The 11,577-nt window shown below is 51.7% G+C and overlaps 1 protein-coding gene across 1 annotated transcript in view; it reads left to right on the top strand.

Moving 5' to 3' along the window:
• The window catches only part of INPP5D (inositol polyphosphate-5-phosphatase, 145kDa), a 117,346-nt gene extending 106,243 nt beyond the window's left edge, over positions 1–11,103 (top strand). The window contains exons 22-26 of the mRNA XM_008581964.1: positions 231–313; positions 3,346–3,433; positions 6,698–6,847; positions 8,858–8,954; positions 10,818–11,103. Coding sequence (XP_008580186.1) covers positions 231–313; positions 3,346–3,433; positions 6,698–6,847; positions 8,858–8,954; positions 10,818–11,103 — 704 coding nt within the window. The remainder of the gene's footprint in view (positions 1–230; positions 314–3,345; positions 3,434–6,697; positions 6,848–8,857; positions 8,955–10,817) is intronic.
• Positions 11,104–11,577: the final 474 nt, after the last annotated feature.

Here is an 11,577-nt window from a genome sequence, read left to right as displayed (position 1 = left end):
GGAAATCTCTTCGATTTTCCTAAAAATAATTAGACCATCTTGGCAAATGACCATCCCCAGCACAAAAACAGAATCCCCAACAAGCCTGACTCCTAAATGATGCTGTGGCCCCTACAGACATCAAAGGAGGGGGAGAGCTTCTTCCTTTATCTAGGTGGGATGACTCTAGGAGTCTTTTCTGCCTGGTTCTTGCTCTGTTTTCTGAAAACCAGCCTTCTTATCTCCAACAGGCTTTGTCAAGAGTCAGGAAGGAGAAAATGAGGAAGGAAGCGATGGAGAGCTGGTGGTAAAGTTTGGCGAGACCCTTCCGAAGGTAATTCCAGAGCAAGGCGTTCTGCAGGGAGAGTTGTGCATGCAGCCGGCCAGCGTGCTGGCCAGGGGCACAGCTATACCAGGCCTGACCAGAGGGAGCGGGAGGCCCGCAGGCCCAGCGCAGAAGAGGCCGGACTCAGCCCTGCCTGCCCCACGAGCGAGTGCTCATTCAAGGCAGCTTACGTCACACTTCGACAGTGGTATCAGTGCCCCCGTATTCCCAAATGGCTTTCAGTTCCCCAAAGAGAACAGAGAAGGGATCTAGAGGTTGACTCATCTAACCACGTGATTTTGCAAAAAAGGAAGCTGAGGTATAGAGCTGAGAGAAGGTTGCTTATGGTCACGTGGCTGGAGGGACGGCCCCAGGACCAATCCCTGAGACTCCTCGTTCCCCTTGCTCACCTGTTTAGCACCAGCTTGAGGACCAAGTGAAGGGTACAGGGGCCGGCTGGCTCCTACCTGTGCACTATGAATGTAGGAAGTGTTGGACGTGGCCACGGTCCTGTGTGAGCAGAGGGGGATTGAAAACACACGGGCAAACCTTAGTGGGAACACAGTTGTCTTTACTGTAGGAAAGATGGTTTCCTACCCAAACTGCTTTTGTGATGCTAACTGGACAGCGGAGGTGACCGCCGTCATTGAATCCGAGCTAACGGGACACTCCAGATGTTCGTGCTACGCACACAGTGGAGTTAGACCCTGTTTCTTCCTCACATCGCATGGGAGGGGTCCAGAGAAGGGGAGTCCAGGGCCGGGTGGATCCATCACAGGACGGGTGGTCTCAGGGGCTCCCCTGGAAGGTTCCCTCAGAGGTGACACCCGAGGTGAGTTTTAAAGGACAGCCTTAAACAGGTGGAGGGAACCATCTGCTCCTGAGGCTGTGGTGGAACATAGGCAGGTTCCAGGGGACTGGGCTACTGTTTTAGTCCGTTTTGTGTTGCTATAACAAATACGTGAGACTGGATAACTTATAAGGAAAAGAGGTTTATTTGGCTTACCATTCTGGGACAGCTGCACCTGGCATGGGCCTCAGGCTGTTGCTACTCATGGCGGAAATGGCAGACAGCCAGTCGGTACAAACAGATCATATGGTAAGAGAGAGAGAGAGAGAGAGAGAGGAGGTGCCAGGGTCTTTTTAAGCGATGAGCTCTCGCGGGAACTAATAAGCGAGAACTCACTCATTAATCCCCCCTCCCCCAGGGAGAGCATGAATCCATTCATGAGGGATCCGCCCCCATGACTCAATCAGTTTCCACCACTGACACATTGGGGATCAAATTTCCACATGGGTTTTGGAGGGGACAACACATCCAAACTCCATCAGCTACCCATGCTGGCATTAACTGTTGATGGGACCAACTCTTGGCCACATAAGGCCATGTCGTCTCAGGGCAGAGGCAGATGCCTGAACTCCAGATTCTCCTGATTTGGGTGCAATTCCAGATTACTTAGATGCCTCATCCAGTTCAGATGGTTCTGATTAGGGTCCCCTGCTGAGGCCCCAGGACAGCTGTTATATAAGTCCCCATCCTGGGGCTGCCTTCAAGCCCCGAGTCCTAGGACCCTGGGCTCCAAGGAGATGTTTTTGCCTCACCCAGCCCGACCCCATCCTGCTGCTCCCACGCAGTACCTGGACGGTTGTTTCCTCCTTCAGTGAGGTTGGAAAAGATACCAGCGCCCCAGTCCCCCTGGTCCAGCTTAGGGACCTCTAGGCACCCTGCCTTCTCCCCCTGCCCACATCCCAACTGTGGTCAAGTCTTGCTGACCCTCTGTCCCACTGCCAAAACCTTTGGGGTCTAAACCTTTCCTATTTTCTTGCTGAGGGATCCCTGATGGATCTTTCTGGAATGGCTTCCGGTCCTTGCACCCCCTCTTTATCTGGTCGACTCCCTGTGCCAAGTGGTGCGAGCCCCCTGTGCTCTCTGGCCATATCCGCTGTCCCCACAGCACCTCGGGCCCTTCACTCCACTCGAGGCCTGGGTCTAACGTAGTGCCAGACATTGCCACATGTCAAAGCCGAGTGGCTGATGCAGCCATGGGACCCTGGAATGCCCCAGAGCCCCCACTGTGATTTCCAGTCATTTGTTCTGGAACTTTCTGAATGGAGACACAGTGAGTCCATCCTGTTGGTCAGCATGTTGCCAGAGTCCTGACCCAGGGTCCTTTTGGTATCTGTGGGAGGGAAGGAAGAGGACAGCCTAGAGCAGCATCTGACCTTTTTATCTGTCCCTTGTGTGTTGGAGGAACAGCCTCAAGTTGTGGAAAAGTCATCAGTTGTAGGCAGCACCAGGAGCTAGTGTGTGCTTGCTGGGACCCAGCCCTACCCTAGTGAGGTCTGAGGCTCAGTGGCTGCATTCAAGGCCTGGCATCAACACATCCCCGAGCCAGACCAGCAGAGCCTCCAGAGCTTTGAAAGACTGCTTGCAGCAGGAAGTCGGGGACAGAGCTGGAATATAGTCGTCTGTGCCTGTCGTTCATGGAGCCACACCTCCATCAACCCACAGGACACTCCAGGCCCAACTGGGGGGCTCTGCTATGGACAGACAGGAGGCATCCTCTCCAGAGGGGGGCCAGGCCTTGTAGTGCAGCCTCCCATGCCGCCGCATCTTGGGAGGGGGCCAAGAGAAGGACTGCACCCTGCTGGGGCAGGGTCTGGGGCAGAGTGGGGTGCAGGAATCATTCCAGACCTGGTTCCTGGACCCATTTCCATATCAGCCTGTCCCTCCCCCATGACCCTGGGATATGCAAAGGCCAGGCCCTTTCCCTGGGGCCTGGGAGCATAGCCCAACTTAGGAGGCCTAGAGTGCAGTGCGATGCTGAGGGACAGGGAAGAAAGTTAATTCCACCTTGCTGGGTATGGTGTACACATGGGTTCCTACCTGTTTGCTTGGGCATGGACAGCAGAGATCTGAATCTGCTTGATAAGAAAATCTTCAGTCCTGCTTTCTCGAGCATTCACCACATCTGGACTGGTGGCCCTCATCCACCTGTCCCCCACCTATCAATTCTAATCCTGTGCACTTCTCTCTGCAGCTGAAGCCCATTATCTCTGACCCTGAGTACTTGCTGGACCAGCACATCTTAATTAGCATTAAGTCCTCTGACAGTGACGAATCCTACGGTAAGAGTCCCAGGCCAGGCACCGCACCTGCCCGTTAGCCCATAGCCTCTGAAGTGAGGGAGGCGGTGGTATCTTCTTCAAGGAAAGCCCACTTGCCTCTCCCCATTCTATCCCCCTGCAGCTCTTGTCCCATCCCAGGGCTGCCAGAGGGCAGAGGGGCCCTTGCCAGTTAGTCATCCTTCCTGCCCTATCAGGCCTGGGACATCACGGCCAGCAGCTGCAGTGCCTCCAATTTATCGAGCCTTTCTTAGGTGTCTGACCTGCACCAGGCACATTGCGGGTATTATTTAAGACCTGCTAAGACCTTACGAAGCAGGGACTATTCTCCCAATTAGTAGATGAGTAAACAGAGGCTCAGAGAGATCCAGTGACTTGTCCAAGTCACACAGGTAGTCATTGGCTGAGCCCTACTTTGAACCCAGGCCTGCCCACACTGCTGCACTTCTCACACATCCCCAGCCAGCCTCCTCAGCCCACAGGTGCAGAGCTGTAGGCCCATCCTGCTGGGCAAGTCTCTAGAACACCTGCTCAGGCACAAAGGGGCTAGTTCTTTAGTCCCCCAGTGGACACCCTCTGCATGAGGACCATCTTCCTCCAGCCAGAGGGGTTTGGGTTCAAGTGTGGTAGGGTTCCCTGGATGGGGCTTGGGGTAATGGAAACATCTGCCCAATGCTCTCTGGTCTTCTGCTTGGCACTGCCCAGTACCCAGACTGGGCAGGCTTGTAGAGGCTGTGGCTCCACCAGCTGTCCCACCAGAGAGACACTAGCAATTTTTGTAATGTCTTCAGCCCATCCGTGGCTCCAGCCCAATGTCAGGCTCGTCCTTGCACTTGGTACAGTCAATGTGGCTAGAGCATAGGGTGAGAGGGGCAGGTGGCCAAAGAAGCTGGAGGCAGGAACCAGATCAAGCAGCTCCTTACAAGCCAGGCTAAGGACACGTACCTTATCCTGAGGGCAGTAGGGAACCATGGAAGTTCAAGCAAGACAGTAACAGGATCAGATTCGCATCTTAGAAATCTGTGTTTGCAGTGATTGAGGTAAAAGACAAGGAAGCCAGGATGAAAGTAGTGACAGTGAAAAGGGAGAGAAAGGGATAAAATTGAGAGGTATTGAGTAGGTAAATTGTTTGGTCATGGAGACTGGAGAAAGGGGGAGTCAGGGATGACCCTGCACTCCAGTTGGAGCAGCTGAGCTAATGTTTCCTTTTCCTGCATAGTCAGTTGTAGTGCAGCAGGCGAAGGGGGACGAAGAAGGCACAGCCAGAGTGGTAGGAGGGAAACTGAAAGGCTGTGGTGTTGGGGACACCATCAGAAGAGAGGTGGATCAAGAAGAGGGTGTGGTTATGATAGCAAATGTGGCCAAGAGATGCCACAAAATAAAGACTGAGCAGTGTCCCTTAGACAGAGTGACTCGGAGCCCATCCATGGACTTGGTGAGAGCAGTGTCCACGGTGGGGCAGGGAGCGATGGCAGTGACAGGGTGGGCGGGGGTGAGGAGCAGGAGAATGAGAGTCTGGGCCGAGGGAGGGGACACATTTACGTCCTTGTGTGCTTTAAGCTCAAGGGATCTGAACGTGCCTGACTGCTGCTCGGTGGAAGCTGGTAACGAGAGGGGCTCTAGATACAGGTTGACCCTGTGCGAGGGTCATCTGTGCAGGCTCTGCCAAGCCCTGAGTGTCATACTGTCTCTCCCCTCATTGGAGAGGTGAGCAAAGGAAGCTTGGAAACCTGAATTGACTTGTCCTGGTCACACAGCTACTGTTGTAGGTAACCACAGGAGCTTGAACTTGAACCAGGCAGCCTGGCTCCAGAATCTGTGCCCTTCACCCCCTCCCAGTGCAGCATTGATAAGAGGGTCCCTGAGCCAAGCCAGGGGCAGGAAGAGCCTGAGGAGTGTGCTGGCCCTCGGTGGGGATCTCCTAGTCTGCAGTGACAGGGGCAGGAGGATCCATGTGGAATCTGGAATGTTTGAGGCTTTTGTGGCAGGAATCAGGCAGTACACTAAGCAGATACTTCCACTGTCTTCAAGCACGGTAGTCCTCCGATGTGTTCTGCCCATGACATCCATACTCACGAAAAGCTTGTTGTTAAGTAAAGAGGAAAAAACCAGCAGTCTCATTCCCTAATATAGCAATCAGGTCTGTTTAGGTTTCACGTTTCCATCCTCACCCATAGGCATACATAGATTCTCATATTATGATCGTCACAGAGATACTACTTTATATTCTGCTTTGCTCATCTGGTATTGGATAATACACACTTTCGTGTTCCTTCTACACAGTCTTTCTGATTGTTCCTTTTAATGGCTGCATAATATTCCACAGATTTACTGAATCTTCATCTTAAAGTATCTCCTTGTTACTATTATTTCTGTTAGTGTTATCAATAACACTGAGATGAATCTGTTTGTGGACATTTTTTATTCTTCAGCTGTATTTTTTGTTCTTTGGGGTTATCTCCACAGGATCAGTTCCCATGTTTGCTGGGTCAGAGGATATAAACATGTTCGTGATCCTTGGCACTTGTTTATCAAACTGCCGTAAAGGCTGTCTCAGTTGACCTTGCCATGTCCAAGTGTACAGGTTTCCCCAGATCCTTGCTGGCACTGGGTATTATTTTCCTTCCTTCTCTTTTGTGCTAATTTCATGTCTACGAAAGAGCACCTTAGAGCTTCCTTAATTTGCATCTTTGATGGCTAGGAAGGCTGAACTATTTTCCATTTATTGAAATTAACCAGGTACAGTTCTTTTTGTGTGAAACATCTGTTTGCATTATTTGCCCATTTATCTGCTGGGGATTGATTTTTGAGGAATTCCTCATATAGTTAGATCAAGTACGCCTTGTCTGTGCACCTGCCTGCAGATGCTGTTCCCAGTCCGTTTCCTTTATATCTTAGTTGTTTTCTTTGTGAGGAGGTTTTAAACTTGTGTATCCTCTTACCTGCCAGTCTCATTTTGTCATTTCTTGCATCGATTCACACCTTGGGAAGTTATCATCCCCTGCTGCAGTTGGATTGGTATTTCTGGTTTTCTGCTGGATTTTCTACAATTTATGTATTCTTTTTACATTGAGTAACCTAAGTGGGGTTCATTCTGCTGTAGGGCTTGAGACATTTGCCCCAAATTGCTGAGGCATTGTTCTAAGGGGTTTACTAAACAATCCTTGCCTGGGCCATCATTTGGTGGTAGAGCTGAATCTGCAGGCGAATCTCGGTGTTTCTGCAGGAAGCAGAGGGCCTTGACTGGCTGTCCTCCCCTCCCCCCAGGCGAGGGCTGCATTGCTCTCCGGTTGGAGGCCACGGAAACTCAGATGCCCATCTACACGCCTCTCACCCACCATGGAGAGATGACGGGCCACTTCCAGGGGGAGATTAAGCTGCAGACCTCCCAAGGCAAGACGAGGGAGAAGCTCTATGGTAAGCGAGCCCCTCCCGGCCCCTGCATCGGCCCAGCTGGCTAGGGATGTGGTTGCTCTCCGCCAAGCTGGTGAATATTCTCTCCTCTGTGGCCTTGGAACAGAAATCCTGCATTGGAAAGGATCTCAGAGACAATGGGGCCCGGCCCTGACCTGGTTCAAGAATTTCCCAACAGAACCCCAACACCCAGCAGCCATTGCTCTTCCTGACCCCAGTCAACTTCCACTTTTAAGGGCATGAAGCTCGTGAAATTTCCAAGCCCCCAATCTCACCTTTTAGCAGTCTTTAGGCCTTGTCACTACCTGTTAGCACTTCTGCCACAAAAAGTACCAAGAGTACAAAATAAACCCACCTGATATTAAATAGCTTCTTCCAGGCTACTGTGGGAAGAGACTTAAGCTATGGCTTCTGTTGAGATTTAGAATTTCCTCTGTGATCCCGGCTCTTTCACGTGTCATATGGTGCCCACTCATATATACAAACACACCCTCATATGCACCTAGAGCCTTCCCTCGGGGTATCCACCCTGGACTTCCACACTTTCCACATTGCTCTCTTCCACCGTGTACATCTGGAAGCCCCCACCCTCGTCCTTAGCACATTTCTGGCTCCTTCCTCCACCTCCAGCCACCCTCCTAAATGGCAGTGTCCGCTAGTCTTCTCTGCCCCAGCTGATTGCAGCTCTCAAAAATGAGGCCAAAGCAGCCATGCTTGGTAACAAATACTCATCATAGGTGGTTCCTATTCCACATGAAACAGCAACCTGGGGAGTCATACCCTACCTGTCCCCAGACCCTGCTGATTCATATCTTAGATAAAAGTTGTCACCACTCTGTTATGAGAATATGGAAATGTGGCCAAGAGACCTGAATAACGTAGCGGGAACACCAGGGAGTGTCTATATTTGAATTTGTAATTTTCTCTTAATCCTGCCCCCAAATTTGAAACTTGGAAATTAACTTACACTTCCCAATAGTATCCATCACATTAGAACTTCTCTACTTGAAATAATAAAAGATGTGAGAGGTAGAGAGCTGCCCAAAATTTGTTAATCAAATAGGTGTCCCTTTTTACACAGGCACAGCTGGTTTTTCCCTTCTCTTCTTTGCTTTAATTCCTGCTCAAAAGCATTCAAATAACAATGCCTACAATGAATTGGACTTTGTATACTTGATGGTGTACGGAATGATCATCTCATGCGTGTCATCTCCTTTATCTCTGGCAACAGCCCCGTGAACCAAGTATAATTATCTTTGGTAGATGGGGAAACTGAGGCATAGAGGGTTACGTGATTATCTGATAGGCACATACCTAGTAAGTAGCTAGGCCAAGGTGAAAGTGCAGGTTCATCCAGTGGGAAACTGGAATTCATAAACAGGATGATTTCCTTCCTCTGATGTGAATAGCAAGAGTGCAGGATTCACTGCGGAGGGGAGGAACTGCAGCCCCACACCCCCGCACCCCCACACCCCCACACCGAGGAAGGCTGTGTCCCTCCCTGGTGCTGCTTCCTGTGGATGTGGCTCCCCCTTCTGCCCTGTGGGAGCTCCTTTCTCCAGCAGGACAGTGGGTTGGGGTGATGGGGACAGGGCATCTCTGCAACCACAAGTCAGGGTCAGAAACGAAGATGGGGGTCCCAGCTCCCCTTTCAGCCATGAACAGGTTGGCTTTGAGTACCAAATGCTGTTATGAAGCCACCCTGTTGTGTTTGTTTTTTTCTAATCTGATGAGAAATATTTGCCTGTTTTGTCGCTTACTCAGACCAATGAGTTGGAAACGTCACACAAAATGACGGCTGTGAGTCACACGTGCCAACTCTGCTCCCTCTGGAGCTATGGCAGGCATAACCAATCAATCCCTGAATTCTTATGAGGCCTCAGAATCTTGCTTAACACACCTCCGCTGGTTAGCCATTACTCACTGTTCACCTCTGGCCTGTACGTGGAAACCACTTTGCCATCCCAGGCCCAAACCCTGGGGGCTGAGCCCTCACTTGCTCTTTCCTTCCAGACTTTGTGAAGACTGAGCGGGATGAGCCCAGCGGGCTGAAGTCCCTGAAGAGCCTCACCAGCCATGACTCCATGAAGCAGTGGGAACCAGCCAGCAGGTAGAGCGCGGGGGTTGCCAGGGATTCGTTACAAACTAGTATGGTCTGCAGACCCAGGACCCAGGAGAGGTAAACTGGAGCTTGGAGAAACTAAGCAAGGAAGCCTCGGCCTAGAGGACATGCTCTCCTGCCTTCAGCTCCGCAGGTCTTCGCTGACCACAAACCATGTCCCTGGGGAGGTTGGCGTGACTGGGACAGAGCCTGGGAGACTCTTCTGTGTTGGAAAGTTCAGTACAGCTCAACTAACATTTGCTGAGCACCTATAGGTTCTGGAGAAACCAAGACCAATTGGGTGTAGCCCTGACTTAGAAACTCACTGCCTAGTAGAAGGATGTGCTGTCCAGGAAGAAATGACTGCTGAGATTGCGTAGTGATTCCAAGTCAACGAATGGTTGCTGTGTCTCCTATGGAACCAGGGACATCAGCAGTTGTGGGGTGTGTGGCCCACAAACCCCATCCTGTTACCTACGGGAAAAGTCATTGGGGGAAAATGCATGCAGGTTGTTCTTGGCAGAGACAGAATGAGAATAATCTAGACATTAAAGTCTATATTACTAGGGGACAACCATCCCCAATAGCAGAGTCACCTCAACTTGCTGATGTGTTCTTGAGCTGGTGAATTCCAGAGTCAGACCAGAGCAGGTTCTGGTCTCTGCCGGCTCACCTGCCACAGCGGCGGGCATGGCTGGTTCCTTTTCTCCTTCAGTCCCACCCCGCCCCATGCAACAGGAACTCCCATCTCCAGCCCATTTCCTGGTCCACTTCTGACTTCTGATGTTCATAGCCATGGGCCCTAAAGTCCTCCCGTACTTCTCCTTCCATTGTTATCCCATCAGCAAACATGTCCTAGCTCTAAAGGGTACTTGGTTCCAGAACCAGGATCAGTGTAAGAAGACAAATGCTTTTCCATCTTGACTTGTACGTGTGTTCAAAGTAGCATTTATTTCTTAAGCAAGCATCAGCAGATGGGAGGGAGATGTGGCCGGCAGATCCTTACAACCTACATCCTCAGAACTCAGTTCATTCTCATGAGACGGCTGCCCGACATAGGCAGCGTGCAGTGTGTGTGATAGGGTCACCTCACCTGGGTCTGGGCCATCTCCACAGCTTTAAACTGCCTGCCCCCCCCATTCCACGTTCTAGCCTTGACCTCTGTGACCTCACACTCATCCCTCCAAACGCCATTATACCTCACACACAGACATGCAAGCCCACATGTCCCAGGTGGACCTGTCCAGAGTCTGCCCCGAAAATCCCCTCCCTACCAGCGCCCGCTCCGCCCCGCCAGCGCCACAGCTCTCGGCCCTGCTGACCTCTCATTCATTCTCCCATTGCCTACTGGCCTTCGGACTGGCTTGAGACAGGCCAAGCCCCTCGGGGCCTTTGTATTTACACTTACCTCTGCCACGACCTTCTCCCCTTCCTTCTCTCCGCCCTGCTTAGCTTCTTATCTCAGCTGAAAGACCACCTCCTCAAACAGGCCTTCTCTGCGCACCCTCTGCCCGGCTGGTGCCAACCCTCCTGCTGGTCTCGCTCTCCGCCTCTTGTTACTCTCCATCAAACTTCGGCACTGTATGAACACCACGTCTCTCTGTCACTGAGCTTGCTTTCGGTTTGTCTCTCCCATCAAACGAGCTCCACAAGAACACAGGCCTTCCTCCTGGCCCAGGGCCTGGTGCTTACTAGGCACTCAGTGACTATTGTGTTGCATGGATGGATGAGTGAATGAATGAGTGAATCCACTGCCCAAAGAGTAAAGGAGTTGAGGAGGGGACTGGGGGGCATCAGAGGACACTGTCCTTGAGCTGGTGCTGACCCCGAGAAGTGAAGAAGCCCTGAGATGTGACTCTGTCTTCCCTCCAGGGTCCCTCCCTGCAGTGGCTCTGGCATCACTGAAATCATCAACCCCAACTACATGGGGGTGGGGCCCTTTGGGCAGCCGATGCCCCTGCACATGAAGCAGACCCTGTCCCCTGACCAGCAGCCCACAGCCTGGAGCTATGACCAGCCACCGAAGGACTCTTCCCTGGGGCCTGGAAGGGGAGAGGGTCCCCCCACACCTCCCTCGCAGCCACCCATATCACCGAAGAAGTTCTCATCCTTGACAGCAAACTGGGGTCCCTGCCCTAGGACACAGGAGTCAAGGTGAGCGTCCTCTTCATTAAGACCTCTCCCTTCCCTCTTACAGGAGTCCCCTAGGTTTTTAGACCAGAATGGAAGCCTCTCGAGGGTAGGGATTTGTGTCTACTCTGCTCCCTACTTGTCCTTGGGACCTGGAGCACAGCAGGCATTCAAGACATGTTAGTGGCATCTCCCATGTCCTAACCTATTGGTGCAACCTGATTTAAAAAAAAAAAAAGTAGAAATTTTTAAAGATACTACCGAGAAAAGCAACCTCCTGTAAAAACTACATTTATTGAAAAATATGTCTCTAGAACCACTGAACCATGGGGTATCTCCAACTCCCTGGAGGACCCCGTGGGACAGGGGTGGGAGTTTCCATGTAGAAGCCCCTCCCAGCCCCAAGTTCCCCTCTCCTCAACCACAAAGGAGGGTCCCTGTTCCCACTGCAACTTTCTAGTCGCTCCTGTGGGGGACAATTAGTAAAAGAAGGAACTGGGAC

Source organism: Galeopterus variegatus, unplaced genomic scaffold (genome assembly GCF_000696425.1).
Source record: "Galeopterus variegatus unplaced genomic scaffold, G_variegatus-3.0.2 Scaffold2495, whole genome shotgun sequence".
Lineage (NCBI taxonomy): Eukaryota > Metazoa > Chordata > Mammalia > Dermoptera > Cynocephalidae > Galeopterus > Galeopterus variegatus.
Note: the sequence above shows the minus strand (reverse complement) of the source record. Positions and strands in the feature narration are given on the sequence as shown.